This window comes from Pelecanus crispus, chromosome 19 (assembly GCF_030463565.1).
Source record: "Pelecanus crispus isolate bPelCri1 chromosome 19, bPelCri1.pri, whole genome shotgun sequence".
Lineage (NCBI taxonomy): Eukaryota > Metazoa > Chordata > Aves > Pelecaniformes > Pelecanidae > Pelecanus > Pelecanus crispus.
This window is the reverse complement of record NC_134661.1, coordinates 2161275-2183128: the sequence shown is the minus strand read 5'-3', so window position 1 is coordinate 2183128 and position 21854 is coordinate 2161275. Positions and strand designations below refer to the sequence as shown.

The following is a 21854-nucleotide window of genomic DNA, read 5'->3' as shown; positions in this document are numbered from 1 at the left end:
CGCAGGTTTTTGAGCCGTGGAGTCTCTTTTGGTGATGTTGGGCCGTAGGCACGGCTTTGGGCGTTTGCCCAGAAATGACAAATCACTGCAATAATCATCAGTACCTTGGGAGCTGACGAACGTGGAGTTCGCTTTAACTGGGGTTCAAACAGCAGCTCGCTTAACTGGGGTTAAGAGAGGGGTAAGTTGGGAAAGGGATACTGCCTGCTTTAAGGGAAATTGGATGCATAGGCCCCGAGAAGAACAAAAGGGGTGTTGTTCCACTCACCATCATGTCTTTGTAATGCTTGTATAGTTGGTGTTAATGCTCACGGCTTTTTTAAATCTGGAGGTTCTGGTAACCTGTGGTGTATTTTTTCTATTTTTCCTGTGACTTTCTTTTTTTCTTCCCCCTTCCGTGTCTCTTCCCACTATGCACAGATTTACCTGCAAACTCCTTAGTGTGGTCTGTGGGGAATGTACAAAGTTTAAACACATCAATAAACACTTTAACTTCCAGATCGTTTCTTTTCTTTATTCACGGGCCCGCTTAAGTTGCTCTCTCCTCACACCGCATCCTTGCCAAACCTGCTGAGACCTCTCCCCACCTTTTTGTCCTCCTCCGCTTCAGCGGCCGTCGTTCAAGGAATGTGCTGATACTGAGTTACGTGTAACCGTGCCCAAAGTCTTTTGCAGTACTTCCAGATCCTGCTGACCTTTGTGGAGAGAAGGAGGCACGGGACCAGCGCCCGGGACTCCGCAGTAACGTTACGTCCTTACGCTGGAGCGCAGGTCGGGTAGAGCTGTGGCTGCTGTTTGTCATCCGCCTGTCTGTAGAAGACATCACGGATGGTTCTGCGGCGGTAAAAGTGCCCGAACCGCTCCCCGGATGAAGGCGGCCGCTGGCACGGCTTCTCAGAGCGAACAGAGCCAAAGCCCTCTGCAAAAGCAAGCTGTTCCTGCCGCTCGGCTGTCCACCTGCACTTCCTCGCGAGCCGCAGGAACAGATCCAGGCGGTGGGGAAGCAGATTTGGGTAGCAGGGTGATTGTGATGGCTTGGCACTCGGAGCTTATATTGCCCATGAGCCCTAGAAATAGGGCTGGACGGAAGGGGGGCTGCAGGAAATCTCCAAATTCGTGGATAAGAGGGCATAGAAAAAGACGGGACTCAACCAGTGGCATGGTTTCTTGAATGCATCCCGTCGTGGATGGCCAGTCGGAAAGACTTTGAAGACGTAAAGAGCCCGGGGCAGTAACTGGCTAGCAATGGTTAGCGTTTACTGCACCGCTTCTAATGTTTCCATTTTACAAAGGGAAATGACTGTGTGGTTTAACTTCCTCTTCCAGAACACCTGAAACTAACAGCCTGCAAAGCTGTCTCTGCTCCTGCATGCCATTCCTCTTTTCCTTCTTTGAAGCGTGACCTCGAACGCCAATTCCTCCTCTCTCACCTCTCTGTGAAATGACCAAAGAGTCATTGCCACTTGAACACTGGTTTAGGAGGCCAAGAGGCAGAATTAATTTTCCTTCGCATTGATCTGAGCGGTTCCCAATAGGTCTGAACGAAGAGAGGGAAACGTGAAAGCTTAGCAATTTTGAATAGGAAACAATCGCGTGCCCTGGTTCTCCTTAAACGTGGGCTCCTTGGTTCCGCTGGAACTTCCATGTTCTGGTTAAATTATTCAGGCTCTGCAGGAAAGAACAGATGCTGTCCTAGAAAACGCCGTCTGTTGGCTTGTCACAACTACTTTGGAAAGAGTTTTGCTTTTAAACCGTAAATTTCATTTAAATGATGCCGGAGCAAATCTTCAGTCTGAAGCTATTTCTTGGACTGCACCCTCAGGTAGGGTGACCTGAAAGAGAAACAAATTACAGAGGCTGTGGATTGAATTCTGGAATTGAATTTGGGTATTAGATTTTTTTTCCTTCGATAAATTCTATTAGTCCTGCAAAATAAATACATCAGGCTGGAATCAAAGTCTATTAGTTACATGCTTTGGCACAGAGCGCCAAGCGCTCAGGATCGATTCTTTATGATGGATTTTGACCGCAGCCTCTGAAAAGTGTTGTTTAAAAGTATTCGCTTGAAGATCGGCGCTAAGACGTGTCCCCGATGTTACTGGTGTCGGCCGTGCAAATGAAGGGCTGATGTCCCAGCAAAGAGGCCGCAGGGGGAAGCCTCAAAAGTTTCATCGCGATGAGGCACTTAAAATTAGACGATCCAAAGCGCAGTGGAGTAGTTGGTTGGTAAAAGACTTGCGGAGTGTCGTAGAGAGCTGCATTTCAGAAGAAAACCTGTGATTTTTTTTTTTTTTCTAATAAAAAATTGAATCCTCTGTTTACCTCTTAAGAGGAGCGGTGTAGTTCTTGGCTGAGGAATAAGGATGTTTGAGAGAGGGGCCTTTGGTAAGTGGGAAAGCTGAGCCGGTTCGTCTCCTTTCTGGTTGTAAAGCTGTTTGTTAATATCGCTCCTCCGAGGGTGCGGTGGGGCGACGCACCTTGAAACCGCTCTGTGCGCTGTGCCGGGTGGACATAACGTGGGCGGATTTCTTTTACCAGCCTGGCTCGTCTTCCCTGTGGAGCGTGTTTTCTACCTTCAGCCCCGGTCGAAGGCGCTTGTGAGGAGAGGAGCCCAAGGATGTGGTGACGCGGTGCCTTGCCCCGTGCAGCTCCACCAAAAGGTAACGTTAACCCAACAGAGCGCATAAAACCTCCTAATCCTTACACCTACAGCAGTTTTGCCCTGAGCATCCATGTCTCTGGGAGCAAGCTGAAGATCTTGAGGGGAAAGGCTGAGGGGAGACCTGATTGCTCTCTGCAGCTTCTGACAGGAGGGGGGTGTTGGTCTCTTCTCCCAAGTACTTAGCAATAGGACGAGAGGAAATGGGCTCAAGCTGTGCCAGGGGAGGTTTAGGTTGGATATTAGGAAAAATTTCTTCATGGAAAGAGTGGTCAAGCATTGGAACAGGCTGCCCAGAGAGGTGGGGGAGTCACCATCCCTGGAGGGGTTCAAAAAATGGGCAGAGGTGGCACTTTGGGACATGGTTTAGTGGGCATGGGGGTGTTGGGTTGATGGTTTGACTGATGGTCTTAGAGATCCTTTCCAATCTTAATGATTCCTAGTTTTTACTTTCATTAAAAAATAATCCAGCCCCCAAGCCAGGAAACATGCAATTATGACTCTGCCCTTAATTGGTTGAGTGGTGGACTTGGTAGTGTGAGGTTAATGGTGGGACTGGATGATCTTCAAGGTCTTTTCCAACCTAAACGATTCGATGATTCTGTGATCTCAGTGTCAAGGTGTCGTACATCCTTTTGCCCAGCTCGAGCGCGGTGCTTACAGTTGGTATCATCATGCGGGAATTTCTTTCTGTGGGTCTCCAGAGCAGTTGCAGCTCGGTGTTTAGCATCGGCGCTTTGCTGGTGGCTGTACTGCAGCGGCGGAGGCTTTTAGATGTGGGCAGCGAGGGTCAAAGAGTGATCAGCCAGGAGAAAGCCTGGGTTTATAGGACGTAGTAACAAGTAATGCAGTAATAAAGTGTAAGGTAGGGAAAGCGAGGGCGAGTGGAGCTAAATGCTAACGTTGGGTACCTTGGAAAGCGTGGAAATATCTCAGTCAGGCCTTTGAAAAATGGTGGGCTGCTGGAAATGAGCATTGATCTTCATGCTGTACGCAGGGCAGCAAGCGGAGTCGGTATAATAACCTTGTCTGTGCTGACCCGACGTCCCACCCGCCCGTGCCGGCTCTGCAGCAATTCCTCAGCCCTTGCAAAAACCCTGTTTGTGCTCTCGGGTCTCGGTGGGACCGCGTGCAAATGACCTGGCCGCCATCCCTAGCAACGGCACGGGATGAAAGCCTTGGGGAGCTGTAAGGCAGCAGGCTTAAAAGCTGTTTCTCCAGTGCAAGAAGTCAGGGCATCCTTAACCCGTGCCGTTCCTTACCGGGCGCTGCTCTGGTGCCAAATTCACCCTTTGATCCCGGTGGGCACAGGCAGCAGATGTGGCCAGAAGGCTCTGCTGAGTGCAGCAATGAGGCATTAATGCGCGTATACGTGATTCCGCAGGAACGAGTGCCTTAAAAACGCAAGAGTTTCGCTGTATTTACCAGCGACCCGTGGGGAGCCTGTGCTTTGTTGCAGGAGCACTTCACCTCCAGCCTGTAGGCTCTCCGTGCCGTCTAATGTAGACTGGTTTTATTTCCAGCAGCTCTCCTTTCCCGAGAGCAATTGGAGAACAGGCTGAACAAGTCGGTTGTTAAATAGCATCGGCCAGGCCTCTGGGAGGTTCTCCGAATGGGCACCATTGCCGACAAACCTGCTGCTCGGGAGCAATGGGCTGACGGTGATGGGAGCAGCCCCATCGCCCCAAAAGGTTGCCGTGGGGCACCTCAGTGGGAGGGGGAAAAGACCCCGCAATGGCAGAGGTGACGGAGCACGGTCTGCGAAGCTTGATACCCTCTTCCAAAATTGCTGGCTCAACTTGGAACAACATTCCTGTTTTCTGGAGGCTTCCTCATCCTCCCTCCTTACAGCTTCGTGGAGCTGCGGGTCCTACAGCCTGGCTGCGTGTCGTGCGAAGGTACGTGACTTAGCAGATTTTTCTCTTTGCCGTGCCCAGATAGAATCATCGAATCATAGAATCATTTAGGTTGGAAAAGACCTTTAAGATCATCCAGTCCAACCATTAACCTACACTACCAAGCCCACACTAAACCAATCAAGGGTAGACTGGACTAAACCATGTCCCCAAGTGCCACCTCTGCCCGTTTTTTGAACCCCTCCAGGGATGGGGACTCCACCACCTCTCTGGGCAGCCTGTTCCAATGCCTGACCACCCTTTCCGTGAAGAAATTTTTCCTAATTTCCAACCTAAACCTCCCCTGGCGCAGCTTGAGCCCATTTCCTCTCGTCCTATCGCTGTTCCTTGGGAGCAGAGCCCAACACCCCCTCCCTGCCCCCTCCTGTCAGGAGCTGCAGAGCGATGAGGTCTCCCCTCAGCCTCCTCTTCTCCAGGCTGAACACCCCCAGCTCCCTCAGCCGCTCCCCACCAGCCCTGTGCTCCAGACCCTGCCCCAGCTCCGCTGCCCTTCTCTGGACACGCTCCAGCACCCCAATGTCCTTCTTGTGCTGAGGGGCCCAAAACTGGGCACAGCATTCCAGGTGCGGCCTCACCAGCGCCGAGCACAGGGGTACAATCCCTGCTCCGCTCCTGCTGGCACACTATTCCTGATACAAGCCAGGATGCTGTTGGCCTTCTTGGCCACCTGGGCACACTGCTGGCTCATGTTCAGCCGCTGTTGACCAACTCCCCCAGGTCCTTCTCTGCCAGGCAGCTTTCCAGCCACTCTTCCCTTTGATCGCTGGGTGGCAGAGCAGAAGGGGCAGGGGCAGCCAGTTTTACCCGTGAGTTTTCCTCCTAGCATCCTCTAAGTCCCTGTGGTCTCCATGGCAACGCGAGATGGTCCAAATCCTTCCTCCGAGCCGGGCTCGAGGCCACTCCGGAGTCAGAAACCTCTCGAAGGCTGGCTGCCCGGGAGCTTCTCTCCATGCGAGAGCACGGATTCCCCCGGCAGGCACCCTCAGCCCGTCCGTTCTCCCGCTGGAGATGGCATGGCTGTGCGAACAGCCCCACGGACCGCGGCTTTTCTCCGCAATAAGCGAAGCGCCCGAGGCTTTCAAGGTGTCCGGTCTTTGCTTTGAAACTTCTGCTCGCATTGCTGCTCCTTCCGCCCATCTGTGCTCGGAGGGAGGAGAAGGACGCGATTTTTTTTCCCCTGTACCACCGAGGCTGCCTGGTGACCTCCAAGACCGTAGTGTGCCATCGGTTTCACCAGGAGCTGCGGGGTTTCTTCCATCCGAGGAAGCTCAAACGCGTTTCCTGCGAGAAAGGCACAGTACTTAGCCTGGAAGCCGCGGTGACTCTAGCAATCTGCGTGTAGCCATAACGCTGGCGTCTCTGGTGCCATAGCCTTGCGAAGGTCGTGCTCCTACAACGCCCCGAGCACACGCTGCTGCCTTGCAGGTGCGTTTGGCATCGCTGCTGCTGCCCACGACTCTTTTTTTTCCACTTTTTTTCCCCAGCGGGCTGAGTCCTAAATTTCTGGGGAGGCGGCTGGGTGTCCTGCAGTACGCCTTTGTTTGCTGACTGTGCCGGATCCCACGTTCTTCTACTGGGAGAAACAAGTATGGGCTGGAATTGGTTTGAAATTCTCTCCCTGTAAAACTTATTGCTCGAACGGCGAAGAGGCTGAGGGTGCTTTTTTTTGCTCTGCTGGGAAGGAAGTTGCAGTTGCGGCCGAGCTGGATTGAATATCCTTCGGGGTCGTAGCGCAGCGGTTATTTAGTGCATCCTCCTGCAAGATGAAGGGGTCTGTCTAGTAATGGCAAGCTCAAAATATAGGAAAATTCTGGGCTGTTGGATGGTGCCAGGGTGGATTTTTTTTTTTTTTTTTTTTTTTTTTTTCCATTTCGCTGAAAGTGCAGCTGCTTCAGAGAAAATACCTGCAGGGAGAAAGCAGTGCAAAGGCTTCCTGAGCCGAGGGGGGCAGGGATTGATTCCCTTGCCTGTTCCGTGTTTGTGCTCCCCGAGGAGCTGCTGGGGAGGGTACCCAGCACCGACCTGCAATTCCCACTTTTCTGGAGCTGGGCCCGGTGCCCCCAGGACCTGCCTTTGAACACAGAGCAAAGAGAGGCAGTCCTAAAAGCAATCCAGGTGAGAAGAGGCGTTACACGGCGGGCTTTTCAGGATGTTTTTCTGCAGCGCAAGCTGGCACAAGAACAGAGCGGAGCCGATTCTCCCAGGGCTGGCACTGCGGTATCAAATGCAAGGTGAGTAATAATAATATTCTCCAGCGTGGCGGTTTGGCAGGGAATAATCCCGCAGCTGGTGCAGGCTCCTGGAGAAATGTAGATTGGAAGGGGCTTGCGGAGGGCGTCTTGCCTAAATCCTGCGGAAAGGGCCAATTCTGAAGTCAGGTCGCCACGCGGTTGAATGTAACGCCGCCTTTTCCTGCAGCAGCTCCCCTTCCCGTGGGTTTTGGGGCACGAAAAAATATGTCTATTATTATATGAGGTCAGTAAAGTCTAAAGGTGAATGCCTACTCCACCTTAACAGTCGGTCATAGGACAAATGCATCCTTTCCTCCTCTGCTGGGCAAATGTCTTTATTCATGTGCAGCTCTTTCTCTGGGGATGCTAAACCCTACTTCTGTGTGGAGGGAAGGGTCCGGGTGTCACTTTTTGGCAGCTGTTCTTCTGATGCAAAGGGATAATCTGCTTTACAGGCTCCGAGGCGTTGGCAGACCTGAGTTTTCAGCAGGCGACACTCCTCACGCAGCATCTTTGGAGAGCAGCTCGCTGCCACGTGAGTACTTCCATGCGGGAAAAGAAATAACCTGCAGGCAAAAGTGGTGGCCTGGCATGCCTTTTTTTTTTTTTTTTTTTCCCTGGAATTTTGTTTTTAACGCTTGCTGGCAACACAAGCTCGTGCCCCTGTGGCAACATTTGGACCAAGCTCTCTGGTACCATGGCTATTCCAGCTGCTTAAAGTAGTAATCCCTTTTGTAAAGATGATGCGTATTTTGTGGCCGCCTCTGCGCTGAGAGGTTTTTTTCCTTACTACTATCTCCTTGTCTTGAAGGGTGAATACCAAGACCATCACTGCACGGTGTGATGAGGTGCCCTTCATTTCTCAGGGTGATGCACCAAGAACTGCAAGCCACAGATGAGAAAAAAAACCTGAAAAGTCCTTGCATTTTACTTTCAGGCCTATTTGCTTAAGTTTATTTTTAAAAACCTAGAGAATACTTGAATTTCCTATGACCCAAAAATCATGAGTGGGGTCTTCCCCAGGAACCAGTTTTGGTGTCCAGCGGAATGCTCCGGATCAGGTATTGCACGCTCTTGTTGTAGATGGTGCATTTTTTTCCTGTGCTGCCAGGCCATATTTTTGCAAGGACTTAGACATTGGCTCATGTTGAGGTGTTCTCTACAGTGGCCATCCAGCAACGCAACACATGACTGTGGAACAGGTCCCCCTGAAATACCATTATGAGGACAGACAGGAGCTTCAGGGCAGAAATTAGGATTTAACACCCCACAAAGGACTTAGCATGTGGCTCACTGTAGAGAGATGTTAGTATTCTGCATTGTGGTTTGTCTTTTTACAGATGTCTAATAGAGCATGGGGGAAACAGGATTTTTTGCTTGTGCTGAGATTTCAAGAGGAATTCCTCACATATGTATATATGATGCTGGGCCGTATGTGCTGTTTGTTTTTTACTGTGTAGAGCTGAATAAAAACGCATGACTTGGTCTCCTTTTTGGGTGTGGGTCTTTTTTTTTTCCCCTTTTGTAAAATCTAGGGGGGGGGGGGGGGCGCTGCAATTTTCATTTCTAGAATACTAAACGTCACACATCTCATGCGTTTTGGGTTTTGGCCAAGGTAGGGGGTGGGGGTTGTGGTGGGTGGGTTTGTTTGTTTGTTTGTGGGTTTTAATTTATTTTATATTTTCCTTTCATTTTTTTTCTTTTTTTTTAATTATTATTTTAGGGTTGTTGTGTTGTGCCTTACTTGAACATACTTAGAGGAGGTGGTCCCTTGCAGAGAGGTCTACGCCTTCCTCTGCACCCCCTCTTTACCCGAACCGTACCAACTTAAACGATACCATGCAAGTAGTGCAAGTCATCTTTTATTTCAAAGCTTCGCCACTTCCACCTGTTGAATCACAGCCACAAGAGAAAGCATACAGCACTTAGAATAAACCATAAAACGCAGAATAAAAGCTTGCTGTCACAACAAGCTGCCTCTTTACCCCTGGAGAGCTAACGAAGCAGCGTTGCAGTCTGATAGACAGTGCAGGCTCCAGCTCTGCACTTAAGCCTGGTCCAAAATACAAACTGGTTTCTACAGAAGCTGAATCAGGTCTCAGCTCCTGAGCTCAAGTGATAATTAATCAATCAGTTAATCAAGCAAACTGCTACAGCCATGTACTACAAAGTACATTGCCAGTCCTTTGTCTCTTTGCCATTAAAACCTAAAGTGTACCTGGGCTTTGCTACAGGACAACAGCAGCCTGCTCTAACTCTAGGTGCACATGTGTGGTAACTTAGTTTTCCTTCAGTCAATAAGAAGAAACAGCAGCTGAGCTTTTTCCATTCTTCTGCATTGGAGCCTCTCGGAAGGACAGGGTAGATGCACAGTTTGAGGCCGACTCCTCGTCTCTGGTTGCATCCTCCAAAGGCTTCTGGAACAAAGAGTTTTGTTGCAGTGTTCATTTAAAGCAGAACTACAGTGCAATGCCAGCACAGTGTAAAAACAAATAAACTTACTTAACAACCAAACTTAACTTGCTTGCTTGCTTAGCCAAAAACTTCTATTTAAAGCCAAAACCTTCTTAAACCACTACTGGTCAGACACAGAAGAATACAAGACCGGTTGGTCTTAAGACAAATATTTTGAATTTAAAGCTAGGCCAAATCAGTTTTATTGTAATAAGAGTTTAAGAATAAAACTTTCTATTTATGGGATGCTGCTGGGGCCCAAGCTGTAGTTAAGACCCAGACATCTCCTCCAAGAACATTACTGGAGCGTAGCCACACCTTGTCCAGGGGGGGGAATTCGTGCATTTTGTCCATTGGGTTGCAAATAGAGTCTTCCAGTGAGGAGGAGGAGGCAGAGCTGCACCATGTCCATCTGATGCTACTAGTCCACAGGCAGGCAAAAAAAGCCCAAAACCCAACAGAACAGACATTTTTTTCCACCCTTGCATCTCAGTGACAGTACTCACCAGGTGATGGAGCAGCCAAAGCACATCGTAGGCGGTCAGGTCAGCAAAAGAGATGCATCACAAACAGGCTGCAAATCAAGTGAGAGGTTATCTAATAGAGTCACAAATACAGCCATCTTTCTACCAAGCTCACACATCAAAGCAGGCATTACAGACGTCTTATTTTGCAGCAGTATGGAGAAATGGGGGGCAATTACAGTCACCAGGGGAGGAAGGCTAGGAGGCAACTGCTGTTCTTTGATCATTGCACCAGCAGTTATGGAGAATAGCTAATAAAAGCTATTCCAGTTTTTGATACAATATTAATGGCTTGAGCTGCATTTCCAAGCAGTGCTGGCAGCTCATCATTTAATCCAGGTATTTGTTCATGTTCTTGTTCTTGTTCATGCCCCCACCACACATGATTATTTCTACACACAATCAACCCAGATTCTGGAGAAGGAAAGTCCTGACAATAACATTAAGCATTAGAAAGAACCTTTCTATATATTGATACCCAACCTCTTGCACCTCAGCACGTGCAACGGGCCAGAAGCACCCGAGGCAGGACCCTGACTGCTACTGCAGCTGGGGACTCCGAGGATGACCTCAGGTTTGCTATGGCACACTGAGGACAAATTTTTTTTAACCAGATTTTAGCAGTTGCACGCAAGATGTCTTCAAACTTCTTTATGGAAAACGGTAGGACAGGTAATTAAAAATTCATTGGACTCCACTTGGCTATATGGAAATGTTGAAAGCCCTTAGCACTTACTACGACTATCTGCACACACATCTGTTCCCCGGCTGCCTACCGCGTTTCATTGCCTCGATCTTTACAGCGTCAGCAGCTGCGGAAAGCTGGCGGGGCTCCGTCTTGCTGACGTTCCTCCTACGCCTATCCATGTGCAGCTGAGCTCTACTGAGAGTGACAAGGGCACGGACTTACCTGAAGCCACCAAGGAGAACGGCCTTCTCAGCAAGGCGTTGACCTGGGAACTTCACGGGCGACCAACACGGTGCTGTAGTGGTCCAGCGTCAACGGTGCTTCCCGTGAGGAGAAGGATGCTCTTGTTGAGCTTCAAAATGCCCCACAGAACCAGCACAAGCTGGGCATCCAGCACAAATAGGTAGCCCAAGACCAGTCTTGGCAAGTAGATGGATGCATAAACCTTACCATGTCATAGAATCATAGAATCATAGAATCGTTTAGGTTGGAAAGGACCTTTAAGATCATCCAGTCCAACAATTAATCTAACATTACCAAGTCCACACTAAACCAATCAAGGGTAGACTAGACTAAACCATGTCCCAAAGTGCCACATCTACCTGTTTTTTGAAGGCTTCCAGGGATGGTGACTCCCCCACCTCTCTGGGCAGCCTGTTCCAATGCTTGACCACCCTTTCCGTGAAAAAATTCTTCCTAATATCCAACCTAAACCTCCCCTGGCGCAGCTTGAGCCCATTTCCTCTCATCCTATTGCTTGTTACTTGGGAGAAGAGGCCAGAAAGCGTGACATGCCAGGTGGCAGCATGTCCTGCAAGGCAAACAGATATTACTAAACTTAAGTAAAAAAGACAGATTGTAATTGTTTGGGGGGGTTTTAAAGTACATTTTGAAATACCTCCTCTATACCCAGAGTTTTTGGCTCACCTGAAGCTGCCAACATGTTTCTATGTTTTGCAAAGCAGCAGCTCTTATCTGAAGTAAGCAGCGCACGACACTTTGCCTGTTTGCTGAACAACCATAAAGCTACAGCGCTGCTGTCTGATACCAAAGGATGCCCTACGAACGCGGCAGTTTGTTTTGTGAAACACAGAGGCACACCTGGGGTTTTTTAATTTTAGTTCCCCCCCCCCCCCCCCAAATTACAGTCGCTCCTCTCTATTTTCAAAGCAATGCTGGAAAAACTCCCTGCCAGAAATTCAGATACCTGTCCCCACATCAGGCAAGACACGAGCGGTCTGAGCAGTACGGGACAGGTTAGATCCCACAGATGAGGTATCAAGGGGTAAATGGAACATTATTTCAATAATGCCACTCTAACACAAGTGTCACCGAGACTCTTAAAATGCATGAGTTATGAACAACACGTTATATACACGTGCGTTCAGCAAAGCATTCGCTCATCTGGAGTCCCATGAATTTTAGTACAAACATGTTAACAGATAACGATAAGTTTGTCATCTCGAACACTTCATATAATTCCTGATGAAACCGAGAACTATGCGACAGCAGAACAGCCAGAGCATCACGCAGCGAGAGCGGCCTCCTTGCCACCTTCTCACCGAACGCTTGGTGACCACCATCCAGACACAGCCCAAGATGCCGGACTATGCCCATGAACATGCACCAGCTGGGAATTCGATCCGCCGAGGTGCCAAGCACTTCAGCCTGACCCAGGGTAACGCTAAAGCACATACCCAATTTAAGACCAAAATTGCAGCATCTCCACCAGCATTGCATGATGACACGCTTCGCTGGATGAGGACAGAGCGCTCAGCCCTTTACAGAAGGGGAACCTGGGTTTATCACAACGAATAGGCCAACACCTCCGCAAGCCAGTGCTCAGAAATATACCTTCAACGGCCAAACTCATCAGGCACCCAGCCCTCAAATCAGTGCCAACATCAGTATGGGACCCTTTCGCCACATTTCACCAGCGCCTGCACCGCCTGTTAGTAAATACAGCAGTACACGAACGCCCCGGCAGTCTCACCAGAAAAAACTACCCCAACCAAAGCCAGAAAACTTTCCCCTCCTTGGCAGCACTTATCTGTATCCTTCAATTTCCCAAGAAAACGTGCAGCCTCTCCTTTTTGCAGCCAAACACTCAGTTTGTAAATTAACGGAGAGAAGAGGAGGCTGAGGGGAGACCTGATCGCTCTGCAGCTCCTGACAGGAGGGGGCAGGGAGGGGGGGGTTGGTCTCTTCTCCCAAGTAACCAGCGATAGGACGAGAGGAAATGGGCTCAAGCTGCATCAGGGGAGGTTTAGATTGGATATTAGAAAAAATTTCTTTATGGAAAGAGTGGTCAAGCATTGGAACAGGCTGCCCAGAGAGGTGGGGGAGTCCCCATCCCTGGAGGGGTTCAAAAAACAGGCAGAGGTGGCACTGGGGGACATGGTTTAGTGGGCATGGGGGTGTTGGGTTGATGGTTGGGCTGATGATCTTAGAGATCCTTTCCAACCTTAATGATTCCTAGTTTTACTTTCATTAAAAAAATAATCCAGCCACCAAGCCAGGAAGCATGCAATTAATTATGACTCTGCCCTTAACTGGTTTAGTGGTGGACTTGGTAGCGTGAGGTTACTGGTTGGACTGGATGATCTTCAAGGTCTTTTCCAACCTAAACGATTCTATGATTCTATGATTTGCACTTGATCTGAACAGCTCTCATACAGTTAATACAGCAGGCCTCCCACATCTTGACCCTCTGCTTATCCTAGGACAAATATCAGGCTTCCCCCCCAGAGGTATCAACTGTGCAGCCTTGCTAAACCCCAACCCCAAATTGCTGCTTTTAAAAATACCTCTTACCTCACAGGAGATAAAGCCAGCAGCAGAGACGCCTGGTACACATCATTCACAGCAGCCAGTGGGGAGGGCAGGGTGGATGCATGCGTCTGGCTTTGGGTTTTTAATCTTGATCCATCCCTCTCGGGATCCTCTTCCATCTCTTCAAGCTGCTGCAATGAAAAGCTTAATGCGGGTGCCATTTCAAACAGTGCTGCGAGGCACAGCTCACCAGGCGCCAATATTTCCCTTTTGCAGCTGGGACGGCCCTTCCCTCAACCAACATTTCCCTGCGGCGCCTGGCTGGCACGTACAAGATGACAGCCAGCACACATCCGGCGCTCGGCAGGGGTGGAAATGGCCAAATAGTGCTGCACCGCTTGCCATGCGTCCTACCAACCGCTCCGCCCTGGCCCCTCCGGGATGGATGTTTGCAACCGGGGTCCGCGAGCAAGCCCCTGCCCAAACTCCGAAGGGCAGGCAGCAGGCAGGTGATCCCTTCTCTCATAACACCATGCACAAGCGGCCGGCACAGGTAGGACCCAGCTACTGCATTACTAAAGCTGCTAAACCGTTCATCACATGCTGCTGTACGTATAGCCTACCCACGAGTTCTAGATGAGATTCGACTTCTGCATATATATAGAGGACATGTAAACATGTACTGCTCACTGTTATTCTTTAAATCAGTTGAGTTAATAGGCAAGAAAAGTATTAAGATTTTTTTAAAAAAAAAATATATTACAAGTTCTGGAAAAGTGACCTAGAAAATCCAATTGTCCTCTGAACAGCAATTGCACTAAGTCTGGGAACTAAGTTCCCTAATTAAACTGAAGCAGTAGATTTTAGTGGTGCTTAAAGTGCTAATTTCAATTCTTCTTGAAGCCCTGAATCTCCAGCAAGTCTCTCAGTAATAACAATAAGAAGTTTTGCGTAAAGTTGCCAGGTACCGAGGGTCTGCAAAGCACTTCAGCTCTTCCAGCAGCACCTTTCCCTACGGTCTCAAGAAGCTTCTCCTCCCTCCAGCTGCAGCAAGAGGTCCCCTAAATCGCACCTTGCCTTCACCAGCCCTTCTAGGCTGTCACGGCCGAGTCCTCCAGGCTAAAAGCCTGTCCCCGACATCTGCCAGCAGCAGAGGATTTGGGGAAAGGGGAAAGCTTTCATCTCCCCCTTCCAGCGGTCTTCTCGCAGCCCTTGAACCACTTCCCGAGTTAAATCTGGAAGTGCAAGGGTCTCTATTCCTTCCAAACACTTCAGCACGTGTGCGCTCCATGTAGCTCAATCAATTCCCTAGTCTAATTGCGCTGCAGAGAATATTTGCCATTAGAAACACTGGTCTTAGTGTTTCTGTATGCTAGTAGACAGGAAACAAAGATAAAACGCAGGTAAGTATTACCTCAGCTCCTGGCTCGTGCGGTACCGGTTAATTAAACATTAACAACTTGCTAATGTGCGGATCAGCAAAGAGATGTGGCATCGCTGTCTGGCCAAGGTAGTTCCAGGAGTAGATCACAGCCCACCAGACATCCAGAACCGTGAAAAGAGAAAATCAGTGCTGGAGCGGCACGTCCGCATCGCCGCCCTCTCCCTGGGGACCGACAGCGCAGACAGACCATAGGAGCTTCCCAAGGAGTCAAATGTGCTTTCACAAAATAACACTACATCAGCAGGGAAAGGGCATCGGTTGGGTCTGTGCATAATAATGAGTTCCCTGGTAATGAAACCCACCCCAGCACACATCGTAACCCACCTTGGAGAGGCAGGGATTGCAACGGGGCGGGATCTCCCAGCTCTACGCTCCCACCCTATTTCAGGGTCACCCATGTCCGTCTGTAGCATGCTACCAGCACGGACAGCAATGGTTTTGGGGGGACGGTGCAGGCTTTCCTGATCGGTAACACATTGCCTAGTCAATGAGTTTTATTGCCTTCCAGCTTCAGCGGAAACAGGCGCTTTGGGTTAAAGGCTTGTTATGGAGGACATCAATTCCACACACAGGTTAGCTAGGAGCTGCTCTACAAATGCAATTACAGCCACAACAATCTCATTTCTTCTTTCTATGCTATTGACCCAACGAACATTAGTCATATCTCAAATATGGGGCACCTCTATCACCCAACTAGATGACAGGTAATTTTGCACGCCCTGTTCGAAGAAACCCTCGTGCGTTAGCTTTAGGCTCAGAGTGTGATCCCGCTAAGCTTGTTAAAAGACACAGCTAGATGATCACTGAGTATTTGCTCTTATTTGCATTTATTCAAGGAACGAAAAACCATCCCCACTAAAGACCTAAATTTTAAGTAGCAAAAAACTCAGAGAGAGATTCAGCATTATCTAGATAACACCAGGGCAAGAAAAGACAGGGGAAAAAAAGTAATATTAGTTGCTCAAAGGGCAAAGAGATTTTTTTCCCTTTCTTTTCAATCAAAGTGCAGTACATAGGGTTATAACCTATGCACTAAGCTTCCCGCTAATGGCAGCTAGTCTATAACAAGTTGACCGAATGACCCTGCTTCTAGACCCATGAGGATTATTAATAACCAGAGCACATCACCTCCACAAAACACGTTTGAAGCTCTCATGCAGGCACGGGAGATCCACATCAGCCTGAGTTAAAGGCAACCCTCCCCACCAGATCCTGGAGAAACCATCGCTCGTGAACGCCAGCCTGCTTTACAACCCCAAATAACAGTCCTCTGTGTGTGGGTGCCAAAAAGGGAACCCAAAACGCTGCGCTAGCCTTGCTTTCTTTGCTCCTCAAGGTCCTTTTCTTGACAGCCACCAACAGCACGAAGCATTGGTCTGCTTCCAGCTCTGCTCCAAAAGGAGAAAATAAAATAAAATATGAAGTGCTCACGCTTCCAGGGACCTCTTGTGGGGCTGGGAATTGCAACCGCTTTGACCCAGGGAGGATTTTTCTTTCCTCCCGATGCCCGCTTGAGTTTTTGGAGTTGTGCAGACCAGCAAGTGAAGTGTTTGGACTAAGCTGTCTTCTTGCACATCTCCAGGGAGGAGCACAGCAAAGGTATTAAAAAATAACACCACCACTGTTTGTGCTCCCCTGCTCACCTAGCGCAGCCCTTAGGGAAGGACACAGCACAAGCATTTTAAATGTTGATGATGAACTTTCTGATGAGCTTGCTGTTCTTTCACTAATCCTGCTTAATGATGTCTCTTAAATTTGGTTTTGATCTTGATCTCTCTGTACTATTCTGCTGCAAACCAAATGAAGGACCTAAGGGAAAACCAACACAACCCCCCCCAGACACCAAGCGCAAAGCAGACACCGAAGTGAAAGGTTTTGTTTGGAAGTGACCAGCTCCAGGGAGGGAATAAAGCTGTTGGTTGAGAAGAAAAGCCATACCTGACCGAGACTGCTACACAGCCCAGCTCTCAGAGACTCACCAGGAGTATCCGTACGCCCAACCCGGGCCTGCCAAAGCCATCGTCTTGCTTCAAGGGTCTCTCTGCAAGCTGAACACTGCCCAGCAAACACCCCAAATCCTCAGCACACCAAAATCCATTGTAACCAGGCGGCCTCACCTATCTAACTCATCCTCTCAGCTTCTGATTAAAAACGCACAAGAGCGCAGCTACGTGGCAGCGCTAATGGGGAAAATGCCCCATCCTCTCCATCCGCTGGCCACCCACCCCTTTCTCCAGGCAGATTTGGCCATGTTAAGTCACACGCAGTCCCATCCCTCTGATATTTCATGCACCCCCAAACCATTTTGAAGCTGGCCATTGCCTTAACCATGCCTTCAATCTCAAGGCATCGTATTCAAGAGATCCATCGAGCTGGGTCATTAAAGTACTTTATTGGTGATCACGCATACTCTGTGCACGTTAAGCTTTGTACAAAAAACCCCTCCATTAACACCAGAGTGAGTGACAGCCACCAGGAGCTTTGAATGCTGGTTTGGCTCCCTTCTGCAGAAGCAGAAGCGAAAACAATGTTAAAAAAATAGCTCAATCGGCCACACGAGTTGGACTCCACCAGCAAACCAGTTCTGCAGTTCACAGCCCCAGCTGCAGCATGGAAAATTAAAAACTCCCTCCCAGACGAGCCTGGTTTGCTTTTGCTGTTGCCAAAGGGGTGCACAGGAAAGGCTTTGCATCTCCTGCCACTCTCCGCCTTCTGGGTCCTGCCTCCCACTTCTGATGCTCTGCCATTAAGTGTCGGTGTAGTTTATCAAGACTAATTAAAAACCTCATCTCAAGAGCTCTAAGCCACAGCGGGGAAGAAGTTTCCATGCCCGCCACGGCCTCATTTGTCGTCCGAGCCGCTCTCCGGCAGCAGGGCACCGCTGGAGCTCTTGTTGCCTTTGCGGATGCACATGCCGCAGTCCAGCTCCACGTCGATGTCCCCAAATTTCAGCTGGCAGGACTCGTTGCAGCTGCGGGAGGGACAGTGACACCGGTCAGGTACTTGCGAGCAAGCGAGAGCCATCGGCTCACCCCAGCCCACTCGGGAAGGCTGCTGAGGACCGTCCGCTCTGCGGTGGCACCGAGCCGTTCCTTTCCAGCCAAGCCACGGACTTGTCCATGCATGGACACCCACTTTTCTTATCCCATGATACACTGACAGCTGGATTGCCCAGGGTAGCATCGGGTCTAGGTATTGCTTTTGGCTGTCTCAGCTCGTGCACGGTGCTGGGACCCCCCGGGACCCCTCTCCCCCACGTACCAGCGAGATGCAGCAGAGTTTGCTGCCAAGACGGCAAGAGTGCCCGCATAGTGCCAGCAGAAGCACATGGTGAGGAACGTGAAGTTGCTGCGGTCAGTCTGATCCCAGCCTGGTCCTCCCCACGGAGGGGACAGCACAAATGCAATCTGGTCACAGACAGAAGAGGTGTCAGGCATCAGCACATGTCAGGCTTTAGCACATCCCTTCTCGCTTTTCCTCCTGTTTTTACCCAAGCCGCTGCACCTTATTGAGGCACAATAATCCCCAGTAACGCCTGGACCAGGGCCCTCAGCACCCCCAAGCACCCTTGTCTCCCCAGACTGACACAGGGGTGCATTTCAGGAGGAGAGGGATGCTCTGCAGACAAGCCTTGGGGCTCGCAGTGCAGCCCAGCATCCCCTCAGAAAGCTGACGACCCAAAGGCTGCGTTGCCAGGCTGTGCATTTCTCCTTAGACCCAAAGCTGGGTGATTATGCACGAGGTTGCCAGATATTTCCAGTTACTCTGGGTTGCCCAGAGAGGCGGTGGAGGCCCCATCCCTAGAAACATCCCAGGTCAGGTTGGACGGGGCTGTGAGCACCCTGGTCTGGTTAAAGCTGTCCCTGCTCGCTGCAGGGGGGTTGGGCTGGATGAGCTCTAAAGGGCCCTTCCAACCCAAAGCATTCTATGATTCTAAATAGAGGAAGAAGTTAGACCTAATAAAAAGAACCAAAACTCATATGATTGTGGTTTCCTGTTCTTGTGGGGTCTAATTCCCATTCAGCATGCAGGTTTGTCCATGCTGCATGCATTACACACAGGTATCTCCACAATGACAGCTCTAGCTCTAAGCCTCCTTTCTCCCTAAGATATTCCAACCAGCCTACAAGTTTAACCCCAACAGATGTGCCGTAAGGGGCAGAGCAGCCCCGCTCTGCTTGCCTTCCTGGGTGCGAAGCCCACTGCTCAGAGCAGAGCGCTGGATACGCACTGACCTGCCAAAACCAAGAGCCCTGGAGAAGGAAGGAGCTGGTCCTGAAGGTCTCCAGGATGATGTGGTCTCGTAGGAACACCTCTAGTAGGGCGCAGAAGGCTCCAGCAAAGATAGCCATGGCCAGCAGAGAATGGATGTGGTGGTCCAGCGCAGCGTCGCTGTAGTCTTGGAAACAGAAGAGCAAACCTGCCAAGATTCACGCTGCGTTAGAAAAGGATGCTCCGGGATTTGTTTGTTTGTTTTTTAAAAAAAAAAAACAACCATCTGAAAACTGAGACTATGCTCCAGGTCTTGCTATGATCTTCCTGGTGGGAAGGTCCAGGCAGCACACAGCCTGCTGTCACCACCTTCACTCTGCCAGGACCAGGCAGCCCCCGGCGCCCACAGAGTAGCCCCCGTAGCCGCGGGGATCCCCGTGCCCCAGCCAGGGCCGTAGTGCTGTCAGGAGGAGCGCAGCCATGGGCACCTCTGGCTCAGAAGGTGGCAGGGAGCTTTGTATCAGGGTTTATCCCTCTCTGCACCCAACCAAGGTTGGGGGACAACATCTTTTTGCGGCTCTAGAGAGAGCCAGCTGCTTGTCACCAGGAGAAGCACACGTCCCAAGGGCCTCGTGCATCCCCTGTGCACCCAGGACATCCAGCCATGGCTGGATTCATATTTGAAGAGGAACAGGGAGGGGGTGACTTCGGCACGCAGCCGGTGCCATCGCGCATCTGCACACCCTCCCGCTCTGGCTGCTTGCGCGGCACCTCGCCAGCCTCCAAACAGCCCAGGGATTTTGGGCTGCTGCACATCGGTGACCGTCCCAGCGCTTCCCCCAACCCATACTCCATTCTTCCCCAGGCACCGCGCGCGATTCACCTTCAATGAACAGAGCCATGGACAGCGAGAGCCGATCCAAGCCAAGCGGCAGCTTGAGCGGGGAGTGCGAGATGACGTCCACGATGCCGGAGAGGAGGAAGAAGAGGTACATGGTGGTATAGTGCCAGTGGGTGAGGTCCGTCCAGCTGTGCGTCTTGGGGCTGTACAGCTGCAGGTGGGGACCAGCAGGAATAAACTGCTCGACCAATATCCCTGGGCAGAGAGCAGAAAGGTCATGCTTTTCCTTTTGCACAGGGGAAGGGACAAGCTTGCAGGAAACCTTTCTTTGCAATGGTGAAGTCGTAGCGGTATTTGCCCAGAGGAACGGTAGCAAGGTCCCATCACAGAGCATGCCACAAGCATGTCCCCAAGCCGTCCCACACCAACCGCAGCCGTTTCCCACTACAAACAGCCCCAGTCTCATGGGAGAGAGTGGCTGCAGTGCCAGTAGATATTGGGGCGGAAACTCATCATCATCTCTTACCTGCTAGAGCAAAGAAAGCTTTGACTGCCCCTTCAAAGACTTCCACGCGCTGGACCCCATAGCTTGGCTGGCTCTCGGCATTGGCTTTCCGCCTGAGATACCTCAGGGGGTATCGCACAGACCACCAGAGACCAAAAATGAAGAAGAAGGTGCCCCGGAGAGCACTGCCGAGGAAACTCGTTGGCATCGGGCTCGCTTGCTGGACCTGCAAGGACAAACAGTGCCTGGGGACCGATTCATTCCCAAGAGAGATGTTAGGCTGCTCACTTGCTCGTGTCCTTGGGGAGCCGTATCCCAACAGAGTGGGTCTGTATGGCCCCAGCATCAGCTGCAAACAGGTAGTACCAAAGATGTGGCATCACCTTGGAGAAGCTGCCACCATGTGCCACTGTACATATGCATATACAGATGTATGTATGGGGTTGCACGCATGCAATCATCAGGATTTCCTCGTGCCAGAGAAAAATACATTAGTGCCTGAGAAAGCGTAACAGCTACATGCTATTAGAAGAGGAACCATAACAAAGTTTTTGCTAATAAAAAGCAGTATGACAATTATTTCCCTGGAACATAAACTCCCTCCGAAGTAGGTAATTACCAGGGCGTGAATCCAGCCAGCGTGTTCAGCAGCTCCAGCCAGTCAAGGCTTTGCTGGGCTCTACCAGCTGCGCAACAGAAGGAGGAGGTAACCCAGGAACCATTCCCATTTCCAAAAGGAGTCTCATGCATATTACGCACAACCTTCGCGTCGCACACGAGCGGTGATTTGACACAAGGGAGAGAGATTTCATCTCCAGTAGGAAGAGCTTGAAGACTAAAGGCATGAAAATTGCCTTCACGCTAACCCAGGCCAACACCGCCGAGTACCAGCAAGGATGGAGAGGAGCAGAGGTATGGCAGCGCAACCAGCTGCCGCGGGCAAAGTTATATCCTGCGAAATATTTTAGCCCATATTCAAACTGTTGAAAGAAATCCCAGAGCAGCAAGCACAGAAGGGAATAAGTAGTTATCTAAATGCTTATAGCGGTGAGCTTTCGATGTTACCTTGGGGTGGTCTTGTTTCCTCCAGCAAGACCTCTCTGCTTGCTCTCTGTATGCATCTATGTCCTGAGGAGGCCTCACTCTTCCCCTCCTCAAGGGCTTTCTGGTCCTTTTCTACCACTCAGATGTGCACGGAAGAAGGCATTACTCATCCTGAAGCTACCACACCGACTTGCCCTTGCATCACAAATCACATTCTCGCTGTGTTTATAAATACCAAAGCAAATTGCAGAGGCTGGATGAACAACTCCAGCACGTTCTCCAAGTCCTCCCACACTAGAAAGTAATTAGGTACTGCAAAATAAGGGTAGGATGTGGCGTGGCAAGTGCCTTAGGTGAGGGAGAGCTCTGCGAGACATCCTCGGTCGGGTTTTGGCTGCAGAGCTGGAGTTGGTCAAACTGGCTCAGCCCTGCGTGGGCAAGCGCGGCGTTTGGGTTTAGAGACTATCATCATCCATTGCATCTCCGGGACACGGGTAATCTGGGGAAGGCTCAAAACTGTTTACGCCGTGTTAAGGTTTCCTTTCAGGAGGGAAGTTACTAAAC

General features: G+C 50.3%; 1 protein-coding gene across 1 annotated transcript; it reads right to left on the bottom strand.

Annotated features, from left to right (window-relative positions):
- Positions 1 to 17529: 17529 nt before the first annotated feature.
- LOC104033466 (transmembrane protein 45B-like) lies at positions 17530 to 21367 on the bottom strand. The gene is made up of 6 exons (XM_075723310.1): positions 21312 to 21367; positions 20268 to 20491; positions 19784 to 19996; positions 18924 to 19108; positions 17950 to 18095; positions 17530 to 17659 (listed from the first exon to the last, which is right to left on the bottom strand). The coding sequence occupies exons 1-6, from the start codon at positions 21365 to 21367 to the stop codon at positions 17530 to 17532; spliced, it is 954 nt and encodes a 317-aa protein (XP_075579425.1).
- Positions 21368 to 21854: the final 487 nt, after the last annotated feature.

Coding starts and splice junctions, on each gene's coding strand:
- LOC104033466 (XM_075723310.1), bottom strand. CDS start 21,367: ATGCATACAGAGAGCAAGCAGAGAGGTCTTGCTGGAGGAAACAAGACC. Junction 20,492..21,311: donor GGAAACAAGACCACCCCAAG/GTAACATCGAAA, acceptor ATCGGTCCCCAG/GCACTGTTTGTCCTTGCAGG. Junction 19,997..20,267: donor AGCTTTCTTTGCTCTAGCAG/GTAAGAGATGAT, acceptor CTCTCTGCCCAG/GGATATTGGTCGAGCAGTTT.